The 24,156-nt window shown below is 40.2% G+C and overlaps 2 protein-coding genes across 2 annotated transcripts; one reads left to right on the top strand and one right to left on the bottom strand.

The window, feature by feature from the left end:
* Positions 1-940: 940 nt before the first annotated feature.
* SPRTN (SprT-like N-terminal domain) lies at positions 941-17,285 on the bottom strand (the record flags this gene model as incomplete). Its single annotated transcript, XM_084253564.1, has 5 exons — positions 941-1,689; positions 2,691-2,958; positions 6,398-6,526; positions 15,906-16,005; positions 17,065-17,285. The coding sequence occupies 5 exons, from the start codon at positions 17,283-17,285 to the stop codon at positions 941-943; spliced, it is 1,467 nt and encodes a 488-aa protein (XP_084109690.1).
* Positions 17,286-17,851: 566 nt separating this feature from the next.
* EXOC8 (exocyst complex component 8) lies at positions 17,852-20,101 on the top strand (the record flags this gene model as incomplete). The annotated part of the gene is made up of 1 exon (XM_084253984.1): positions 17,852-20,101. The coding sequence occupies exon 1, from the start codon at positions 17,921-17,923 to the stop codon at positions 20,099-20,101; it is 2,181 nt and encodes a 726-aa protein (XP_084110110.1). The 5' UTR covers positions 17,852-17,920.
* Between the last annotated feature and the right edge of the window lie 4,055 nt (positions 20,102-24,156).

Raw genomic sequence — 24,156 nt, 5'->3', positions numbered from 1 at the left:
TACTGGAGGTACAGCCATGAGACTAAGTCAATTGATAAAAGTAGTTTTGTTTCTTTGCTATAATATAGAAAATAAGATTTTTAAAACTTTGTTTTAATGCACAAGTGGTATTCCTTTTATGACGGTGGTTACAACTCTGGCTTAAGGTTCCCAATACTGTTTTCTGTTGTTACAGAAGCTAGACAACTTTGTTGTTATACAAATCAGTTGAATTGCACCAAGTTTTAACCATCCATTTTGCTAACTTCTGAGAGAACAGTTTAACTTTAGCCTACAGAATCACAGGGCTATTTGTTACTAGTAAAATTCTGCAAATTTAGTGTCGTACTATATTCCCTATCAACTTTAATCTGAAATCTGCTGCCACCCTTTAGTGAAATGCAGAAATGTAAATATTTTAACATAGAAAATATATGTCCTGTTAAGATTTAAAAAAAAAAAACCCTGAAATCCTACCCTAAAACAACTAATGTATTTTGTATTCCAGATTGTGGTTTTGGTCAATATTTCTGAGAATATGAATGTTAACATCAGTTCTGAGAATGAATTAGTATCAATAAAGATATCAATTTAATCAATATAATCAATTTAACTAGCTGACAGGATTCCTCATTGGATATTTTCAGGAAAATATAAAGTACACACAAAAAAAAGATTAACAAACCGAAACACCTTTCAGTGAAAGAATAAGTCTTTAAAAATTATACATGGATATGCAGAACCATCTCTGGGCAACAGTACATGTAAGACAAGAGTGAATATAGTACCTTTGGACATAAAAATTTTAATTATAATTTCACATGTAATATATAAAGACAATACTTTGTATTGGTTGCATGAACTACACTATAACCCAAAAATCTTGGTATTAACCAGAATTTCCTGAGTGGCTGACACATTACACTAGTGAGGTAAGACTCATTTGTTTTTCAAGGATTTTTCAGCTTTTGACTTTGATGCTATCACCTGCAAGGCACCAGTCCAAGTGCTCATTAATTTGAGACTCCACAACTCCATTCTGACAAACAGGACAAGCGACCATTCTGCTCTGACTGGATGAGCTGCTAGAATTCTGAGCTGTGGCTACAGGATGCGAACTACACTTTGGGTCATTGCCACCACTTTGTATTTGCTCTTTCTTGATAAAAAAATTGTCAAACACACTCTTGTTGTCTAGCCTGGGTCGTTTACTCGGGAATCTCTCTTCAGGCCTATTCACATCGTGGGATGCAGTCACAGATGTTGATTCCACTGCTTTTAAAGAATTTCGCAGGGCTATCTTAGAAGATGTAACCCTTCTTTGAGAACTCGCAGAGATGGTGTTCGTGATGTCAGCAACTGTTACGTTGTTTGTAGGTGATCCATTCGCATTTCGGAAAGCCTTTTGATTGGCAACTGATACTCTAGGAAAGTAGCTGCTTAACACATTTTGGTGATTGTTATTAAGAATAGGGGAGACTAGATGAGAAGTTTTTTTACCTGAACCACTCTGTTCAAATTTCCCCTCCATTTTAGAATTAAGTCTTATGGCATTTGCTGAGTGATCTTGACTTAAAAGATCTGGGGTTTTATTAATGGCATGTGAAGTGGTAAATTTCCCAGATGACAAGGAATTGCTTGTTTCTCCTAAAACATATCCTTTTCCACTAAAAGGGATTAATGGCTGCGTGTCACCTCTTTTGGACTTATCTGCAAAAGAAGCAAATGAAACGTTTCCTCAACTCAAAATTAAGACAACAACAAATGTTAAGATAATGAATTTTTTTCAACAATACTAGTTCATCTAACTTAGATGCATATAATCATTACCTAGTAATGGGAGGATGGTCTTCAGAAGTTAGAGTTCTGGTATTAAAAGGGCATAAAGGGCAAAACAAATCCTCTCATATTGAGATAAGGAGTCCTAGCATGCAAAGATGCTAGTCCTAGCATGCAAACAGCAAAATAACTTTTAGTTGAACATTTCTTAGTATCCCTGAAGTTTAGTCCCAGGCAGGAAAAAGCTACTATCATATTCTTATCCTACTCACAAAAAATGAGGAGATATAATCTCATATAAATTCTTTCATTGCTCAACTTACTTAACATTTCAGATCTGGAAAACTAGCTTATGTTCCTGGGTCTTATCACATCAGCTCAATAATTGCTCTAGGGAAGAAATAGTAATTTAGTAACTTGGTTACTACTCTTCCAAAGGTGGTAACTCAAAATTTCATAGGAGAGGGACAAACCTTAAAGATGAAGTAAGTAGCATATGCATGTCATATCCTTTCCCATTCTTCTTCCAATGAAATACATACATCAATAGGAGAAGTCACTTGGACAGAATCCAACTGATAGGAAGGGGTGTAGTTAGAACTTACATTCCGGGCATTGTCTCTCCAATTACAGTTTATTTTGGCAATCTTTTTGCCTTCTGTTTCCTAATGACTCGAGAGTCAAGACAGAGAAAGGGACTAATCCTCAAATACTATTAGTGGAAATTATTTCTTCTTTTATTCATGTCTATATAGAGCAAAATGTATTTTTTCCATCATCATTTCATAAAAAATGGATTTTTTTTCTTACGTCCTCACTTGAAAATTTTACTAGAAGCAATCCTCAAGTCTGTATTAACAGTTTGCTAACAGACAGTGCTGTCTTCACATCGCAGCTGTAGTCATGACCTTGTTAAAAAAATATACAGTTACCTTTAGTCTCTGGTGTGGATACTGGGTCATTCCCTAGTTTTGTTTTTCCTTTGCCTTTTTTCGAGTAGTTCTCTGGTTCTTTGATTTTTATGTAAGTGCCCCCACAGGTTTTCTGGTGCTCAGCCCACCAATAGTCGTTAGCAGAGGGTGCCCTGTTGGTAGCACGTTTGACATAACCATAGTAGGGCTTTTTGTACTGACAGGGCCCATTGCAGCGCCACCAGTGTCGCCGGTACTCATCCACCTCATCGTGGAAAGTATGGTACACCTGGTTGAGAGAAAAGATTTTAGCATTAAGGTAAATTAACAATTTTAAGAAAATAGATCTGCAAAATTTCCCAGAGCTTTCTGAAGTTTTATTTTGTGAGAAACAGCAACTATGTTTGGTTGCTGCTTTAAAGTTCATTTTAGGGCCTCCCTGGTGGCGTAAGGGGTTAAGACGCAACCTATGAAGCTGTCCTGTGGAGCTGTCCGCAACTGCTGCAACACCAGTTCAATCCCTGGCCAGGGAGCAACCTACAGACCTCTCCTGGCTCACCCACTGCTCCCCTCAGCAGTGTATTTCAGTAGGATCTGCCTGTTCTGCTCCCCACTCTGTCTTTGGTGAATCCTCTCACTCCCCACTCTTCTAGCCTTTACCCAAGTTCTTGTATACATAAAAAAAATCTTTAAAAAAGATAAAAGTTCATTTTAATGCAAAACATCAGCAGTCAATTTAATACTTTATAAACCGTATAAGGACAGAAAAATGTTATTAGAAGATAAAATTTTAAAAGCCACACAAAAAGTGTCTACAAATGCTAAAAGTTTCAGAAACTAAATTTTAAAATGATGAAAAATTTGGATGAGGGCAAGATTTTTATATAATACCATAATGAAATAGAATCATTCCCACTGCTCAACTGAAAATTTCTCCTATAAGTAACAGTAGCAAAGGGTTCTTGAAGGACAATTTTCTGTATATCCTAGACTCTACCACCACCAGCATCTTGTCTGATACCAACTCGGCCAAACCTGCTCTCCCATCCTCACAGCTCTGTTCTCAAGTGTTTTTGTAATAAGCCTTATGGACGTCATTTTATCTGTTTTGAGATTAAAATTTCTTCAGGATTCAAATGTTTTCATTTGTATATCCCTAGTGGTTAATACAGGCGTGGTACAGGAAAGATTCTCTCAGAATTTGCTGAGTAAATAAGAAGTTTCATTCATTGAGTCACATAAAATTTTCTGTAAATGTGATTTTCAATCCTTAAATTATATCCTTTTCTTTTAACCTCTAGATTGCAATCTTACTCGAGGCCTAAGCAGAAGACTTAAAAAGAAGAGCTCTGACTGAAAAGGTTAACTCCTACCTCAGTGCCACTGAGGATGGCAGGGTACCACTTAAAAATACTCCTACAGGACTGAATACTTTTTTCTCCTGCCTTCTCAGTGAAACATTACTATTTATCTCAGATAAGGAACACCTGTATATGAGACTGTTTTGGGGTTTTTGTAAAGATTTATTTATGCATACAAAAACTGGGGTACAGGCCAGATATGCAGAGGGTGAGAGGATTCACCAGAGACAGAGTGGGGAGAACAGGCAGATGGACTGAAATACACTGCTGAGGGGAGAAGGGGCGTGACAGAAGAGGTCTGCTGCGCCATATGGCCCTATATGAGACCTTTTTAACCAATGATTTTACTTTCTAATTCCTCTTGTGGAGAAGAACATTCAGCTTTCCTAACTCTACAGATAGTTTCAGGCACACTATCTCTCCATCATAAGCAGAGTTTCTATTATTTGGCAAGCATGCAGACCAATATACATTATATTATGTGCATTTGAGACTAGAGGACAAAGATTTTGAAGTGAACAGGTATGTCATATCAAACCATATCACTCAGGGTAAGAGAGGTTCCCTTAATAATTCACTGACAAAAAAGACAGGGAATTAACTGTTTTCTTTTCAACTCCTGTAATCCTTACAGCCTGGGAATGTGACCGTTAATATATAGTCAGTAAAATAAAATTGTTCCACAGTGTGGAACTGGATACTCGAAGGAGTTTACTGTAATAGGATGTAACCTGTAAAAGGGGTATCTACTAAGTAAAACCTCTCTGCTAAGTAAAATACACAGCCACCCAGAATAAAAGAATACATCCTTTCCCAACAGAAAAATACAAAATAGACCAGGCTTTGTTTAAAGTGTAAATTCTTTTTTTTTTTTTTAATTTATTTTTGCATACAAGAGCTGGGGTGTAGGCCAGAGGTGCAGAGTGGTGAGAGGATTCACCAGAGACAGAGTGGGAAGCAGAACAGGGGGATTTACCGAAATACACTGCTGAGGGGAGCTGCTGAGGGTGAGACAGGAGAGATTTGCTGTGCCATGTGGGTTAGCTCCCTGGCTTGTGCCAGTGGCTGCGATAGCTTCATAGTGCTGGGACTAAACCGTCTGCACCACCAGGCAAGCCCCCTAAAGTATAAATTCTAATCAAGGCACTAAAAGCCTTTCATACTAGCAACTCTATGATGATTCTGCTAACATGGATTTTATGTGATTGTTTTTAATCCAAGTCACTTTCACTTTCCTGATGTTGAAGTAACTATTCAATAATTGAAAAATAGAAACTAATAGCTAAAAGAGATTAGAGGGTGAGCACTTTTCATTTTCCATCACATTGACCTTCACTGTCTTTAGGAAGGAAATATCCAAACATCAAAGAATTTAACCTGTACAGATATCAATATCTTGTATGGTTCAATTCGATTTGATGTTTATTAAGTCCTTAGAGGGCCTCTACATTGTATATCTGAAACATATGTAGACAGTGGTAAGAGGCACCTTGTGTTTAGAGGTGTGAAAATAAAATATTATAAAAGGTTAAGTTATCCACTGAGGAGATTCAAATAAGGAGAATGTTATATCCCATTGGAAAGGCAAAGAGCATTTTGACAGAGAACAGAGGAAGTGGCACTTTTTAGGGACAGGATATATAAACAAAGGCCCGGAGATGAAAAGTTAGAAACACGAGCAAGGTTGCTGTGAGAGGTAAGAAAAAAGGAACAGTAAAGTTACTCAATAAAACAAATAATAATAAAAATAATACTTAGTGTTCAAACTCCTAAAATATGCTGCATGTACTTTGCCTTTAATCCTCACAAGGATCCAATCGATAAATAGTCATTATCGTCATTTTCCACGTGAGTAAACTGAGGTGTAGAAGAGTTAAGAAGGTTCCATGGTTCATAATCAGTGGAGCCAACAGCATCTGAACCCCAGCAGTCCGACTCCTCATGCTTTTCTGACCCCAGATTCTACCACCTCCTATAACATTACACAGAAATGTGAATCAAAAAAGACTTGATGAAGGAAATGACATATAAAATGGTAGTAGAATGGTAGCAGGTATAGAATGAGGAGATTAGAATAAGTAAACAAAAGGTAATTCTAATAGTCTAGAAGAGAGGTTTTGCAGCCCAAAGCAACTTGGCATGAAATGTTACCCTAGCAGTAGTGGTCAGAGCCTCAGGGATTTCCATGGCTCTGCTGCCATTTACCATGCAGTCTTGGACAGGTAAATCAGCTTCAGGAATCTAACTTACTATAGGAACTCTCAAAGATAGTATTTGTTTATAAAAAGTTCTCTATTTTCACTTAAATCCCCAAAATTACTGAATATATGCCTACCAAGTAGCATATATGTATGTGGCTTTACGTACTGTTATATTGGCTCCCGTCAGGCGATTGATGCGATGCATATGTTTACAAAACTCAGGACCATGTCCTTCCCGGTCTTTATCGTTATTAGTGACAAATAAATAGGCATGTATCATTTCATGCAAGAGGGTCTGAAACAGAAAGCAAATTAATTTGTTATGGCGCTTTTGAAACTAGTATGTATTTTCTTATGCTACCTGGGGTCTCAACTTTCTTTGGATCACAGGCTTCTTTCAGAAATTGATACAAGTAAAAAAAAAAAAAAAAAAAAAAAAACTTTCTGGAAAAATTACCTAAGCATAATTCACAAAACTTTGCAAGTAATATCTGAAGTGCTGCAGATCCCAAGGTAAGACCTCCCTGTTTTAGGAAAGATTTTTTAACTATTAATCATAATCCAGAAGAACAAAGATCAGTGAATTCAACTACAAAACACTTAAAAATTCTGTAGGGAGAAAAACCACCAGAAATAAAGTAAAAAGACAAACTCAGAAAAATTTATATGCAATTTTTATCACAAGTTATTACTTTCCAGTATCAAAAGAGTTCCTACAGTCAAGAGAGAAATGACCAAAAACCCAGTTTTCAAATGGGCAAAGGTCATGATGAACTGAGAAAGAAATATAAATGATCCAAAAAATATGAAAAATTGTTCAAATTCATTTATAAAAACAAATACAAATTTAAACTATACCAGTTACCACTTCTAATAAAGAATAACAATCTTTATAAATCTTATAAAGCTTAATAAAACTTCTAAACACCTTAGTAAAATTTAAGGGAAAATAATCATTGCCAAATGTTAATGGTCAGAGTACAAAACGGCACAACTCCTGTGAAGGAGAATTTTAACATCTAACAGCATTACAAACGCATTTATCCTTTGACCCAGCAATATCTATACAATTATTTTATTGTGGTGTTCTCTACAATGGCAAAAGACTGGGAACTGTTTGGCAACTTCCAAAATGTATGAATGAACATACAATTAACATAGATCCTCATAATGGAATTCTTTGAAACCAAAAAAAAAAAAAAGGAAAAAAGAACAAAGAAGATCTTTGTGAAAGGACTTGGAGAAAACTACATAGTGTATTGTTTTAATGAAAAAGGCAAAAGTCAGAGAGTACACACTATTCTATGTCAGAAGTTACGTTATATGGGGAGAGGGGTCATAAGAACAGATAGGACAATTTGCAAAACAGAACAGTTAGAGAAAAAAGAAACCAGTAAATATCCTATAGTAGATATGGAGTTCAGGATAACAGAGAAATGGGATGGAACAAGATTTCTCCCAGCACGCTTTCTAAAGTTTGGAGATATTGAATCACGTGGCATTTTAGAACTAATAAGAAAAGCTTCTGCTCATTCCACACCAAAGATACAGACATTTAGGTGCAAAATTAACAAAGGCTTTAAGCCTGCTGCTTCATAATTTGTTCTAAAAAATACGAATACAGAGACCGGGCGTGCAGGGGAGCTCGTTCCTGCATCGCCATTTTGCAGCAGGACCTTTCTTGCTGGAGACTGTGTGAACCAGCAGAAGGCTCACCAAGGAGACAGAGGTAAGCTGGGAGGCTTGCCCATGCTGGGCGCCTTCTAGCCTGCAGTTCCAGCCCAGAGGGGAGCAGCACCCACCGCTGGGGCAGACCGGGCGTGCAGGGGAGCGCGTCGCCTGCACCGGCATTTTGCAGCAGGGACCCTTCTTGCTGGAGACTGTATGAACCAGCAGAAGGCTCACCAAGGAGACAGAGGTAAGCTGGGAGGCTTGCCCATGCTGGGCGCCTTCTAGCCTGCAGTTCCAGCCCAGAGGGGAGCAGCACCCACCGCTGGGGCAGACCGGGCGTGCAGGGGAGCGCGTCGCCGGCACCGGCATTTTGCAGCAGGGACCCTTCTTGCTGGAGACTGTGTGAACCCAGCAGAAGGCTCACCGAGGAGACAGAGGTTAAGCTGGGAGGCTTGCCCACACCGGGCACCTTCTAGCCTGCAGTTCCAGCCCAGAGGGGAGCAGCACCCACCGCTGGGGCAGACCGGGCGTGCAGGGGAGCGCGTCCCCGGCACTGGCATTTTGCAGCAGGGACCCTTCTTGCTGGAGACTGTGTGAACCCAGCAGAAGGCTCACCGAGGAGACAGAGCAGGGACCTGTCTTTGCTGGAGACTTGTGAACCCAGCAGAAGTTCCCCAGAGGAGCCAGTGGTGAGCTGGGAAGGTCGCCCAAGATGCCGGCCAGTACCAGCAACACAGTGTCACAAGGAATACGGCAAATTAGAAAACAGGCAGTAGGGAGTAGAAAAACAACATGCAACCCAGCAACTCCTCAGCAAAATAGCACACCACAAAAAGAAAACCATCTACCAGATTGCAACGACAGTAACTTGGAAGAACTTCTGAGCCTTCCAGATAGAGAATTTAAAATTGCTGTGATTAAAAAACTGAGAGAAGTAATAAAGGAAAACAATGATAAGGGGAAAATAATTAATGACCAGAAGAATGAAATTGAGTCCCTAAAGAGGGAAGTAAAAGAAATGCAGGAGATCAAAGAATTAATGGAGACGCTAAAGAACTCTGGGAAAAGCAGTGAAAGCAGAATAGATGAAATGGAAGAACGAATAAGTACTCTTGAAGACACAGAAATAAAAAGAACAAAAACAGAAAAGGAAGGAGAAGTACGAAGGAAAAAGACCGAAGAAAGACTTCGGGAACTATCTGACTCCATGAGGAAAGGAAATATAAGAGTTATAGGAATCCCAGAAGGAGAGGAGAGAGATGTAGGAACAGAGAAAATATTCATGGATATAATTGAAGAGAACTTCCCAAACGCTAAGAAGGATCTGAAAATTGATATACAAGAAGCAAGAAGAACACCAAACTTCCATGACAAAAGGAAAAATACAGCAAGACACATAATAGTAAAGCTCCCAAGAATCCAAGACAAAGAAAAAATAATGAAACTAACAAGAGGGAAGAAACAGATAACATTCAAAGGGAAACCGATCAGACTGACATCAGACTTCTCTGAAGAAACACTACGGGCAAGGAGAGAGCGGAGGGACATAGTCAACAGACTCCAAGAAAACAGATGCCAACCAAGAATACTCTATCCCGCAAAGCTCTCCTTCCTCTTTGAAGAAAGAATATGGACCTTCCCAGACAAACAGAAACTCCGGAATTTCATTGCAACTAAACCCCCACTCCAAAAAATACTACAAGGGGTCCTAAAGCCAGAACCTCAGAGGGACGAATAACAACAAAAGAAGGCCAAAGAAAGTTATTAAAAGAATAAATAAATAAAATCAAAGGAAAGACAAACACAATGGCAAATACAGATGCTAACATATCAATACTAACTCTAAATGTAAATGGACTAAACTCTCCAATAAAAAGACACAGAGTTGCAGGCTGGATTAAGAAACAAAACCCAACCTTTTGCTGTCTCCAGGAAACACATTTAGCTGCAAAAGATAAAAATAGACTCAAAGTTAAAGGATGGAAAACAATTCTACAAGCAAATGGACCAAAAAAGAAGGCAGGAACAGCTATACTCATATCAGATAAAACAGATTTCAAACTTAAAAAGATAAAAAGAGACCCCAGTGGTCATTACATTATGATCAAGGGGATAATACTTCAAGAAGAAATAACACTCATTAACATATATTCACCAAACGAAGGAGCACCAAAATATATCAGACAACTATTGGCATCTCTGAAAACAGACATCAGAGAAAACACATACGTAGTGGGAGACTTCAACACACCACTATCAACAATGGATAGATCAACAAGACAAAAAATAAATAAAGACACTAAAGCTCTAAATAAGGATCTAGAGTGCTTAGGCTTAACAGACATATATAGAACACTAAACCCAAAAAAATCTGAGTATACATTTTTCTCAAGCGCACACGGATCATTCTCTAGGATCGATCATATACTGGGGCACAAGACAAACATCAACAGATACACCAAGATTGAAATCATACCAACCATCTTTTCTGACCATGAAGGCATCAAACTAGAAATAAACCATAAAGAGAAGGCAAGGTATTCTCCTACCTCGTGGAGATTGAAACCCACACTACTGGAAGTCCACTGGACTAACGAGGAGATAAAAGAAGAAATTAAAAAATTCTTTGAATTGAATGACAAGGAGGACACAAATTTCCTAAATGTATGGGATGCAGCAAAAGCAGTAATAAGAGGAAAATATATAGCAATAGATGCTCACATCAAGAAACAAGAAAGAACTCAAAGAAACAACCTAATCTCGAAACTCAAAGATCTAGAAAAAGAACAACAAAAAAGCCCCAAAACCAGTAGAAGAAAAGAAATAATAAAAACCAAAGCAGAAATAAATGAAATCGAAACTAAAAAAACAATCCAAAAGATCAATGAAACCAAGAGCTGGTTCTTCGAAAAAATAAATAAAATAGATAAACCCCTTGCCAGGCTCACAAGGGCAAAAAGGGAGAAAGCACAAATAAATAGGATAATAAATGAAAGAGGAGAAATCACAACGGACACAGCAGAAATCAAAAGAATTATTAATAACTACTATGAACAGTTATATGGAAACAAGTTTAACAATCTAGAGGAGATGGACAAATTCTTACAACTCTACAATCACCCAAAGCTAGATAAAGAAGAAATAGAACACCTAAACAGACCAATTACAATTAGCGAAATTGAAATGGTAATCAAAAACCTCCCCAAAAACAAAAGCCCAGGACCTGATGGATTTACAAATGAATTCTACCAAACATTCAGAGATGAATTGGTACCTATCCTTCACAAACTCTTCCAAAAAATTGAGAAGGAAGGTATAATACCTAACACGTTCTATGAAGCCAACATTACACTAATACCAAAACCGAACAAGGACAACACAAAAAAAGAAAACTATAGGCCAATCTCCCTAATGAACACTGATGCAAAAATCCTCAATAAAATTTTAGCTATCAGAATCCAACAGTGCATCCATAAGGTAATTCACCACGACCAAGTAGGATTCATTCCAGGGACACAAGGATGGTTTAACATCCGAAAATCAATCAACGTTATCCAACACATCAACAAAAAGAAATATAAAAACCATATGATAATATCAATAGATGCTGAGAAAGCTTTCGACAAAGTGCAACACCCATTCATGATAAAAGCCCTTGAAATTCTTGGGATACAAGGAACGTACCTCAACATCATAAAGGCCATATATGACAAGCCAACAGCCAGTATCATTCTCAATGGTGAAAAGCTGAAAGCAATTCCATTAAGATCTGGAACAAGACAAGGATGTCCACTTTCACCACTGCTTTTCAATATAATACTGGAAGTCCTAGCCAGAGCAATAAGACAAGAGAAAGACATCCAAGGAATACAAATAGGAAAAGAAGAAGTCAAAATATCACTCTTTGCAGATGATATGATAATATACATAGAGAACCCCAAAAACTCCACAGAAAAACTAATTCAACTCATCAATCAGTTCAGTAAAGTGGCAGGATACAAAATCAACACGCAAAAGTCAGTAGCCTTCCTATATACAAACAATAAATCTGAAGAAGAAGAAATCAAAAAAACCATCCCTTTTATTATTGAAACAAAAAAAATCAAATATTTGGGAATAAATCTAACAAAAGAGGTAAAGGACCTATACAAAGAAAACTATAAAACACTGTTAAAAGAAATAGAAGAAGACACAAAGAAATGGAAAGACATCCCCTGCTCATGGATTGGGAGAATAAACATTATTAAAATGGCCATCCTACCAAAAGCAATATACAGATTCAATGCTATTCCAATCAAAATTTCAATGTTTTCTTCAAAGAAATAGAACAATTATTGATGAAATTCATATGGAATCACAAAAAACCCCGAATAGCCAAAGCTCTCCTGAAAAAAAAAGAAGGGAATGGAGGCATCACACTCCCAGACTTCAAACTCTACTACAAAGCCATAATCATCAAAACTGCATGGTATTGGAACAAGAACAGACATACAGACCAATGGAATCGAATAGAAAATCCAGAAATAAACCCACAGATTTATGGTCAACTAATCTTTGACAAAGGAGCAAAGACTATGCATTGGAGCAAAGAAAGTTTGTTCAATAAATGGTGCTGGGAAAACTGGGTCGCTACATGCAAAAGAATGAAGCTTGACCACTACCTCACACCATATACAAAAATCAACTCAAAATGGATTAAAGAACTAGACATAAGACCTGAAACCATAAAATACATAGAAGGAAATATAGGCGAAACACTACGTGATTTGCATATCAAAGACATCTTTACAGACACATCACCCAAAGCAGTGATAGTGAAGGCAAAGATAAACAGCTGGGACTACATCAAATTAAAGAGCTTCTGCACAGCAAAAGAGACAATAACAAAAACAAAGAGAAACCCCACCAACTGGGAGAACATTTTTGCACACAACACTAATGATAAAGGACTGATCACAAAAATCTGCAAAGAGCTGATGAGACTCAACAACAACAAAGAAAATAATCCAGTCAAAAAATGGACAGAGGAACTAAAAAGAAACTTCTCTGAAGAGGAAATGCGAATGGCCAACAGGCATATGAAAAAATGTTCAACATCACTTGCAATCAGGGAAATGCAAATCAAAACTACCATGAGATACCATCTTACACCAGTGAGAATGGCACATATTAAAAAAACTAGCAACAACAAATGTTGGCGAGGTTGTGGAGAAAAAGGAACTCTCCTGCACTGTTGGTGGGAGTGCAAACTGGTCCAACCACTATGGAGAGCTGTGTGGAGATTTCTGGACCTACTAAACATAGAGCTTCCACAGGATCCAGCAATTCCACTCCTAGGTATTTACCCAAAGAACACAGAAACATCAATTCCAAAGAACACCTGCACCCCTATGTTTATAGCAGCACTGTTTACAATAGCTAAGCTTTGGAAACAGCCCAAATGCCCAAAAATAGATGACTGGATCAAGAAGATGTGGTACATATATACCATGGAATATTACTCAGCATTCAAAAAAGATAAACACATGCAATTTGCAGCAACATGGATGATGCTGGAAGGGATCATGCTCAGTGAAATAAGCCAAAAAGAAAAAGAAAAATACCGGATGGTCTCACTCATAGCAGGGATCTAGAAAACTTAAATAAGGGACCAGGAAAATGAATAACTATAAGAAAGTGAAAATCAAAATCAACAAAAACTATGAACCAGAGACACTTTTTGGGGGGTGGGGGGCGGGAGGGGAGGGATTGGGGTCAGAATGGGGGGATTGCAATTGTATGGGGAATATAAAAATAAAATTTACTAATTAAAAAAATAAAAAAAAAAAAGAAACCTATAAAAAAAAAAAAATACGAATACATTTTTAAAAAACCAAAAATCCTAGAGGTCTTCCCAATCATACCTTTTTCATATGCCTTCAAAAATTAAAAAAAAAAATTTATCAGAAGAAAGATAATTAATTAATCTTACTTTCATCAAATTATGCGGAACAGAAAATGGGAGTCTCAAACATTTTAACTTGTTTTATGAAAACACCCCTTGTAAATACCATTTACAATTCAAAAGTTCCTCAAGTATTTTTATAAAGGGAAAAACAAATTTATTCTTGATTTTGGCTCCATTTAAATGCATACTGAAAATGGTACATGACATCATACCAGATATTCCTATTTTTATTTTATCTACTATCTTCCAGTTAGGCTAGACTCAAGCGCTAGACAACATGCTCCCAAAACACCTTTTTTCCCCACACTGTTCTATACCTGACCCAAAGCAACTAGTTCTGGTCCTAAGTAAATAAACTGTTCTGGATGCACGTTTTTTGGACAGCATTCACATTCCTTCTGATGAAAGTAGTCTCCCTTACTATCCCAACTTGTCAGACAGAATCCAATCTGTCCTGTAAGGTTCACCTGTTTTCATCAACAGTACTTAATAGTTACAAGCCAGTAGTGATGAGGCCATGTAGTACAGCAGGACAGGCGAAATCATTACAATGTTCTGGTATTTATCATACATGATGCCTTGGACCAGTAACTACTTGCTCCTTATTCCTAAAATGTATCCTAATCGTGGAGGATTGTGGTAAAGGCATATACTAGATTAACTAGACTAACACTAGTTAATACAGTCCTAACTCTGGCACACAAGTGGTGCTCAATAAAGAGTGATAGGAATGGTGATATTCGTAGTACTAAAATCCACATATATGGGCTTTTCTTGACTTCCTCTGCCAGATAACCTTTTCCAAACCCCATTGGTAGCTAGGTAGTCAATTTCAATATAGTCTTACTGTTTCCGCTTCTCCTTCTTATCTCTGAACTTGGTAACTTTTTGCCTACAAGTAATGCTCACTTGATATCATTAATGTGCATTCCCCAGACTGTTCTAATTAGGGCTTGTGGTAAGAATGATTGCTAATTTTTCAATTTTTATTTGTTTTATGTGTCCTATTTTTCCTGCTTATTCATTGAGTTACCAAGAGAACTGTTAACATCTGAAACTATGACTGAATTTTCCTTTTGCTTCTACTAATTGATGCTTCATATAGTTTAAATTTGTTACTACTTTTGTTTAATACATTTTGCTTTATCATTACAAAATGTCCCCATTTTTTCCTCTTAAAAATCTTCATTTCAGTCTGGTACTAATAGATACACACATTTCTATTATTGTGTTTGGATGATAAACTTTTTTCCATGCTTTGAAATGTAGCATGTGTCTTTTTTAAAGCATGTCTTTTAATCTAATCTGTCTCTCCATGTCTTTAAATGGACTCCATGTCAGTCCACTTACATTTAATATAATTGTGTAATTTTTTATGCCTACTTCCTCTTTATTGTATCTGGGATTTCTTCCATTATTCCTCCTTTCTTTTTATTTATCAAGTATTTTGGTACCGTTCTATATTTTGTAGCTATATGCCCATGTTTCAAGTAATATAACTGGGACAAGAAAAGTGACATTGTATATCTTTGTGTCTTAGGGAATTTCAGGCATCTGCCACAGCACTTAGGAATTCCTATATGCCCCAGTTTTCTACCAGGAGTGACCACCAGATCTAAATATGAAGTGTACCTCACACTGGTTCATTCTGCCAGCTCAGTTTTATGTCCTGGGAGGAAAGCTGCATGATGGCTCCACAGGAGAGAAACAAAAAATTTATGTTTCAATAGAAAAATGTGGATCCTAAATTCTTCTCTGCTTCTAAAGAAGTACCTTAAGCCATTTACCTAATCTCTCTGAACCTTAATTTCCTCATTTAGTAGAAAATGAAAGTATAACAGTGGTTGTCCTAAAAATCAAGTTACACAATATACCTGAAAGCCAAACTGTGAAGTGTTATATAAAAATATAGTCATTGTTTTTTGACACACAATTAAAATTTGCACTGAAGGAAAACAAATTTTTTTTTAAGAGGTACAGGTTATCCACAGCAGTCTAAATCAGTTACAATCATGTCTAAATAAGTAAGTTAAGAATTAATTTATGTGAAGAATACCTCTACAAGATCCTTTCGTGGTCTCAACTTTAAAAGGGGTTCACTGAGACGGATAGAACACATTCCACCCCTCCCTTCATAGCTGCATACCCCAGCACACCTGGAAAACAATCACCACAAAAACATATTATTTACTAAATATACATAAAATGGCAATAGAGAGGAAAGAGCAAATCCTTAAATATTCTTGGGCTGCTCACATTCAGAGAACTTCATGGCAGATGGCGCTCCTGCAAGTATACCCTCTTAGTTAGGAGATACTTGCCTCTCACCCCAGTTAGGGAGAGGGTGTACAGTAGTGGCTTCCCTCACCCTAGCCGGGCTGCAAGAGTTCAAAGAGCATCCTATAATCTGCTGCTCCCAGTCTCCTCCCTACAAGCTATTATCAGTTTGTGTTGGTAACAGGCAGAGCAACAACAGCACAGCTCCAAAATTATAATAGAATCCTACATGAATGAGATTTGTACTTTAAACACCATTTTATGTCATCTCTTAATCTTTCTTTAGGTTATTTTCTATCAATTCAAAACAACCATAGTAGTATAAAACTTCCATTTCATACTTGCTAACTCCCTTCAAGTATAGGAACAGATTACTTCACAATCAGCGTTTCTCAAATAGCCTGTAACAAAGGGGATTCGTTGAGAGACATCACTGAAATCAATGACGATCCCTTGAGTCCAGAAATATGGAAACGTCAACCCCTTCCCCATTCTAACACAGGAACCCACTACCGAGTGGAAGTATCCTAACAAGCATAGGAAAAAGCAACACCCATCTTTCCAGATTGCACAGTACCCTCAGATCTTTCTTACGCCAGAATCTGCTTTCTTCTCTCTCCTGGGCCCTGAATCACTACCATAAGACAAACCAGCAGTGGGATGATTTACTTTCAAGTGCGAGAAGGGCCCCCAAAAGTCCTTATCTGTCCCTTATCAGTCAAATCGTAATCCGGGTGCGTCTCACAGCTTTCTTAAAGTTGTCAGTGCGGAAGATGAGGGGGAGATAAACCGACAGGAAGCACCGCGGCCGCTTTCAACGCCCCGAGGGCCACGGGGGGAGGGAGGGAGGGCGGAGAAAGGAGGAGAGAAGCCCCGAGCGAGGGGCTGCAGGCGAGATCCCAGCCAGCCTCTCTTCCCGGGCGGGGATCGGGACTCACAGGGTCATTCGCGCGCTCCACTTCACCTCGACGGCCTCCAGCTGGCCCCAGAAGAACTGGTCGTTGAACTGCATAAACAGGGCCTGCAAATCCGGGGTGGGGTCCACCAACTCCCAGGACGCGTCCACCAGCGACAGGGGCTCCTGGGCCAGAGCACGCTCAGACATCTGCATGTCCCACTCCTCCTGAAGCCGCAGCGCAAAAACCAGATCGTCATCCATCGCTGTCAGGAGCCCAGACGGGATCCGCCCGGCCCAGCTCGATCGTCGGTGAAGCCGCGCAGCACTTCCGAGAGGCTTTCAGGGCCGGGTCGAACTCCTCGGAGAAACCGGCTCTCGGGCTGCTCTCGCGCCTGCGCGCAGATCTCGCGAGAAGTCAATGGAGACCGACTCGAGACCGAGAACACCGCTGGGCCCAAAAGCCGACGGCAAAACTCTGGGCCTTGAGAAAAGAAATCAACACGACACCTCCAAATGGGCTCAAAATTGAGCTTCGAAGTCTTCGGCTGAAGGTTTCAAGAAGCCATTACTGTCTTGACTCTTCGCCAGGCACTCAGCGTCACACCCCACGCAATCTCAATATCGCCGTCTGGCTGCCCCGCCCTCCACTCACTTCCGCTACCGCGCCTCCTGCGCGTGCGTACTAGAACCCTGGCGTTCTTGCGCAGGCGCAGTCCCTGCGTCACGGCTCCTTGCGCAGGCGCGGTGGGTGACGCTCAGACCCGGGCGCAGGCGTCCTCGTCTCCCTTCCATCCTGCTTCCTCAACTCTGGAGCTCGGTGGGGCTCGGGCGGGTCTGGGCTGTGGCGGCGCTGGCGGCGGCGATAGTGACAGTGACGGCCTGAGACCCGGCCGGAAATGGCGATGGCGATGTCGGACAGTGGGGCGAGTCGCCTGCGGCGGCAGCTGGAATCCGGGGGCTTTGAGGCGCGGCTGTACGTGAAGCAGCTCTCGCAGCAGTCGGACGGGGACCGGGACCTGCAGGAGCACCGGCAGCGCATCCAGGCGTTGGCGGAGGAGACGGCGCAGAACCTGAAGCGCAACGTCTACCAGAACTACCGGCAGTTCATAGAGACCGCCCGCGAGATCTCTTACCTGGAGAGCGAGATGTACCAGCTCAGCCATCTGCTGACGGAGCAGAAGAGCAGCCTCGAGAGCATCCCGCTTACCCTGCTGCCGGCTGCCGCCGCCGCCGCCGGGGCTGCCGCGGCCTCCGGAGGGGAGGAAGGAGGCGGGGGCGCGGGGGGCCGAGACCATCTCCGGGGCCAGGCCGGTTTCTTCCCCCTCCCGGGGGTCGCCTCCCGCGACGGTGCCGGTCCGGGCGAGGAAGGGAAGCAGCGCACGCTCACCACCCTGCTTGAGAAGGTGGAAGGCTGCAGGCACCTGCTCGAGACGCCGGGGCAGTACCTAGTGTACAACGGGGACCTGGTGGAATACGAGGCAGACCACATGGCCCAGCTGCAGCGGGTGCACGGCTTCCTCATGAACGACTGTTTGCTCGTAGCCACTTGGCTGCCACAGCGGCGGGGGATGTATCGCTACAATGCCCTTTATCCTCTAGATGGCTTGGCCGTGGTCAATGTCAAGGACAACCCGCCCATGAAGGACATGTTCAAGCTGCTCATGTTCCCCGAGAGCCGTATTTTTCAGGCGGAAAATGCTAAAATCAAGCGAGAGTGGCTGGAAGTGCTGGAGGAAACCAAGAGGGCCCTCAGTGAAAAAAGGCGGAGGGAGCAGGAGGAAGCAGCGGCCCCTCGAGGGCCACCCCAGGTGACCTGCAAGGGTAGTAACCCGTTTGAGGATGAAGAAGATGACACACCAGCTGCTCCGGAGGTAGAAGAAGAGAAGGTGGACCTCTCAATGGAATGGATCCAGGAGTTACCTGAAGACCTGGATGTCTGCATTGCCCAGAGGGACTTTGAGGGGGCCGTCGACCTGCTGGATAAGTTGAACCATTATCTAGAGGATAAGCCCAGTCCACCTCCAGTAAAAGAACTAAGGGCCAAAGTGGATGAGCGTGTCCGACAGCTCACTGAAGTGCTAGTGTTTGAACTCTCTCCAGATCGGTCCCTGAGAGGTGGTCCCAAGGCCACCCGCAGGGCAGTTTCTCAACTAATTCGACTTGGCCAGTGCACAAAGGCTTGTGAGCTGTTTTTGAGAAATAGGGCAGCAGCTGTGCATACTGCGATAAGGCAACTTCGCATTGAAGGTGCCACTTTGCTTTACATTCATAAGCTCTGCCATGTCTTCTTTACCAGCCTTCTCGAGACTGCCAGGGAATTTGAGACCGATTTTGCAGGCACCGACAGTGGATGCTACTCTGCCTTTGTGGTCTGGGCAAGATCAGCTATGGGCATGTTTGTGGATGCTTTCAGCAAGCAAGTGTTTGACAGTAAGGAGAGTCTCTCTACAGCAGCGGAATGTGTAAAGGTGGCAAAAGAGCATTGTCAGCAACTGGGCGACATTGGACTAGACCTCACTTTCATCATCCATGCCCTGCTGGTGAAAGACATCCAAGGGGCTTTGCACAGTTACAAGGAGATCATTATTGAAGCCACAAAACATCGCAATTCAGAGGAGATGTGGAGGAGGATGAACTTGATGACTCCAGAGGCCTTGGGTAAACTCAAAGAGGAGATGAAGAGTTGTGGGGTGAGTAACTTTGAGCAGTATACGGGGGATGACTGTTGGGTGAACCTGAGTTACACAGTGGTTGCTTTCACCAAACAGACTATGGGCTTCTTGGAAGAGGCACTGAAGCTGTATTTCCCGGAGCTGCACATGGTACTTTTGGAGAGTCTGGTGGAAATCATTTTGGTTGCTGTTCAGCATGTGGATTATAGTCTTCGGTGTGAGCAGGATCCAGAGAAGAAGGCTTTTATCAGACAGAACGCATCCTTTCTGTATGAAACAGTCCTCCCTGTAGTGGAAAAAAGGTTTGAAGAAGGTGTGGGGAAACCGGCAAAGCAACTTCAAGACCTGAGAAATGCATCTAGACTTATTCGTGTGAATCCGGAGAGTACAACGTCCGTGGTCTGATGCTTGGACCTGTTGATGTGTATACATATGTATTGCTCATGTATTATTTATATTTATATTTCATTAGCATATTCTTCAGAGCCTCAAGCACAACTTTAAAATAAAAGATGCCCATTGAGAAAGGCAAAGTCGAAAAGAGAAAAAAGAAGTGTTGTATAAAGCCCAAATAACAAAAACATTGGAACTATTAAAACATGTACTATGCTTTCCTTTTAAATTATGCCAACTCTAATGAATCTGTTGTCACAATATAGCATTTCAACTTATCTTTTGAGTCAGAACTCACTTTCTCACAATATATATTATGCAGCACAGAGAAATGTTAGTATCTATAAAAACATAGTGTTTGTGTGGTGTGAAATTTCCTGATTGACTAAATCATTAGGTTTTTAAATGTTTCATTGCCATGTGAAACACCCTGCCTCATGTACTTGCCCACCTTAAAACATAATGGAACAATTTAGGGAAGAAAAGGGAGTTAGGAAAATTGACTTCAGGGTAAGTCTTGGTGGAAAGCATTCCTGTTTGAAACTGGCTAGTGTGCAGCCTCAAATATTCTATCCTTATACAAGAGGAAGCAACAGTTCTGCAAATGTTTCCAACATAGTTTGAATGGCTAATTTTCAGTGGTTAATTTGTGGTTTTAGGATATTTGATTTGGAACATTTCCTTGAAAATCTTAAGGATTGTGATAATTGTTTAGATCCTCTCCCACTTTCAATGTAGATTAGTGACTCAGACCTCCTGCAAGTGAGAGAACAGTTTTCTTTAAAATACTTTTTAGATTTCAGATTTTGGCTACATATTGTTCTGAAGGATGGTTGTTTTGAGCAGATTTGTTTTTTGGTTTTTTTTTTTTTTTGCAACAAAGTGGAGAAAATTTAGACATTGTACCCCCAGCAAAGGGAGGGAAAGAGCCTTTGGAGACTCTTATTAAATGCTTCATGCTGCATTTTTCTTTATTTTTCTTGCTTTGTTTTTAAGGTGACCATGTGCTTACTTCAGATTGTTTAGTAAAACAAAAATTACTAAAGAAATTTAAGCTTCCCGAGGCTTCTAAACTATTGTTTCTATTGTATCTCGATACAACATTCCACTACTTTAAGAAAAATCATCTTAGCTAAGATCCATTTTTCCCCTAGTTTATAGTTGTGTTTCTTGTCCATAAGTGCCATTTCTAATGCAATGACTTCAAAAGATCATTCCCTTTATTTGAACAGAAGTAGTGGTGTTAAGATTGGGAATTATGCAAAACCTAAAATAGCTTCCAAATAGTGGCTAAAGGTTGTAAAGCTCCATGACTTAATTACCTTCCAGATAAAACCTTATTTTAAGCAGTGCATATTTAGAAGATTGAAAATTATCAAAATTATAGATTTTCTTTGACTATTTTTTTTCATACAACTTAACGATTTTCTAGATAACAACCATAACTGGGTATCACTGCTAATCAAAAACAATTATAATTTGTCTTTTTTAAGATCACTGGAAACTTGAATTTTGATCAAAATTTTCTGACTATTTTGTGCTTCTTATAGTTTCTGAAATTACATTGTATTTGAAACAGGTGTTGTGTATATATTTGATGCTGGGTCCATGAACTGATACTTCTGAAATCAAAGCTTCTCTTAAGGCATGAAGTTGTAAAAACTTAAATGTGTGTACTCAAATATTTAAACGGTTGCTTCTTCATAGTATTATCTGCTTTTGAAAACTGGAAGTACAAAATGTTCTTCTGTTAAAATTTGTGTGGTCTTTAAAGTTGTCGCTGAAGGATATGCTTTTGATGAATCAGTTAGTGTGGGGAATTGATTAACAACCACCTATGTTATTAATGTACCTCTGTGCGAAGACAGAGCAATTACATTGCCTTCCTCAAAGTGCAGTTGAGCGCTTCTCTAATTCTTGTTTAATTAGACTCCAAGTTCTAAAACTTGAATGCAGTTAGAAATTGTCCAAATATAGTACATATGCTAATAAACCACTTGAAGGTTGATTTGTTGTTTGCTTGAAACATAACACTATCACTTGAGCTTGGAATCACAGACTTGATTGGATTAATTGCTGTTGTAAAAAGACACCCTGTGGAATTACGTCTGTTTTTGATTAAAGCCTTATTTTATGTAAGTGCTGAAAACTCACTAATTTTTATTTAAAATACTACCTGTCGTTAAATTATCACCAGTTTTATTTTGCAACTTGCTTACCTAGGATTGGGAAGGTGGCATTTGACATGTAGTATAAAATCAGTATATGTACATTTCTCTTATTGTTCCACTGTGATATGAGGGAATCTAAAATGTTTTATCAAAATAAAGCTTAAAACTTTTTTACACTGGATAAAATTGATTGATATTACAGTGTTTTATTTCTATTAAGAGTTTAATGTTCTATTCTTATTATTGAAATATGTTTTGAAAAGCTTTAGGCTTGGGCCTCCCTGGTGGTGCAGCGGTTGAGCGCTGGGTTGCGAAGCTGCCTGCAGCCTCTGCAGCACCGGTTCGATCCCCGGCTGCTCCCTGGCCACCAGAGGAGGGTCCCACATGGCGCGCAGACCTCTCCTGCCGCCCGCTGCTCCCCTCAGCAGTGTACTTCGTCAGTCTGCCTGTTCTGCTCTTCGCTCTGGCTCTGGTGAATTCTCTCACCCTCCCATGCTTCTGACTGTACCCAGTGCTGGTATATATAAATAAATAAATAAATAAATCTTTAAAAAAAAAAAAAAACATGAATTAAAAAAAAAAGAAAAGCTTTAGGCTTTTTTGTTTTTTTCATATTGGAGTGGTAAATAGGGAGCTGCTAGTGTTGTGCTACTATCAGAACTGTGATTAAATCAGATCTCAGGATTTTTTTGTTTTTTTAAGGATTCCCTGGAATGGGAAATTCCAAATATATAAAATACCATTTTACGCTAAAAAGGTGGAGTTTATACCATCTGCACTTCTCGAAATGAAAAAAATATTATGTAGGCCATATGACCTAGGAACTGCCACCATAAATGATTTCATCATTTGTTTTTAGGTGAGTAAATAAAATATTAAGGGAATATAGTTGATTTTAAATTATTACATACTACACCTCACATTCACTATAATGTGGGGTGGGATGGATAAAATTCAGCTTTGCTTTCTTTTTAGTATGCTTAAAAGTAAATTGAATGCAGGGCCTCCCCGGTGGCGCAGCGGTAGAGCGCTGGGTTGCGAAGCTGCCCGCGGCCTCTGCGGCGCCGGTTCAATCCCCGGCTGCTCCCCGGCCACCAAAGGAGGGTCCCACATGGCGCGCAGACCTCTCCTGCCGCCCGCTGCTCCCCTCAGCAGTGTACTTCGGTCCTTCTGCCTGCTCTGCTTCCCGCTCTGGCTCTGGTGAATTCTCTCACCCTCCCGCGCTTCTGACTGTACCCAGTGCTTGTATAAACAAAACAAACAAACAAACAAATAAATAAATGAAAACATGCCTCTATTAAAAAAAAAAAAAGATAGTTTTAAAAAAAAAAGTAAATTGAATGCAAATGTGTTACAAAAAAGAATATTGCAGATTCAGTTCTGTGGGAATACTGAGAAGAAAGAGCAGTGTTATTTTGCATTGTTTGGAATTCCTCATGGAATTGTTGGCATTGGAGCTGCTCCTTGAAAAACAAGATGGGGCCTCCCCTGGTGCCGCAGGCGGTTGAGCACAGCTCTGTGAAGCTGTCTGCAGCCTCTGCGGCGCCAGTTCGATCCTGGCTGACCAGCACAGGTCCTACATGGCGCTGCGGACCACTCCTGTTGCGCCCGCTGCTCCCCGCAGCAGTGTATTTTGTCAGTCTGCCTGTTCTGTTCCCCACTCTATCTCTGGTGAATCCTCTCACCCTGCGGCGCATCTGGCCTGTACCCCAGTTCTTGTATGCATAAGTAAATAAATCTTTAAAAAGAAAAACCAGATGCACAAAGATCATGACCAGCAGAAGACACAGAAGTGGGAATAGGTGAGGCTCTTATGGAGTTAAGTGCTGACAAGGTTGTGGAGTGGGACAAACAGGGAATAGGCTGCTATCACAGCCCCAATGCCAATGATTTCAA

This window comes from Talpa europaea, assembly GCF_964194135.1.
Source record: "Talpa europaea genome assembly, chromosome: 14".
NCBI lineage: Eukaryota > Metazoa > Chordata > Mammalia > Eulipotyphla > Talpidae > Talpa > Talpa europaea.
Note: the sequence above shows the minus strand (reverse complement) of the source record. Positions and strands in the feature narration are given on the sequence as shown.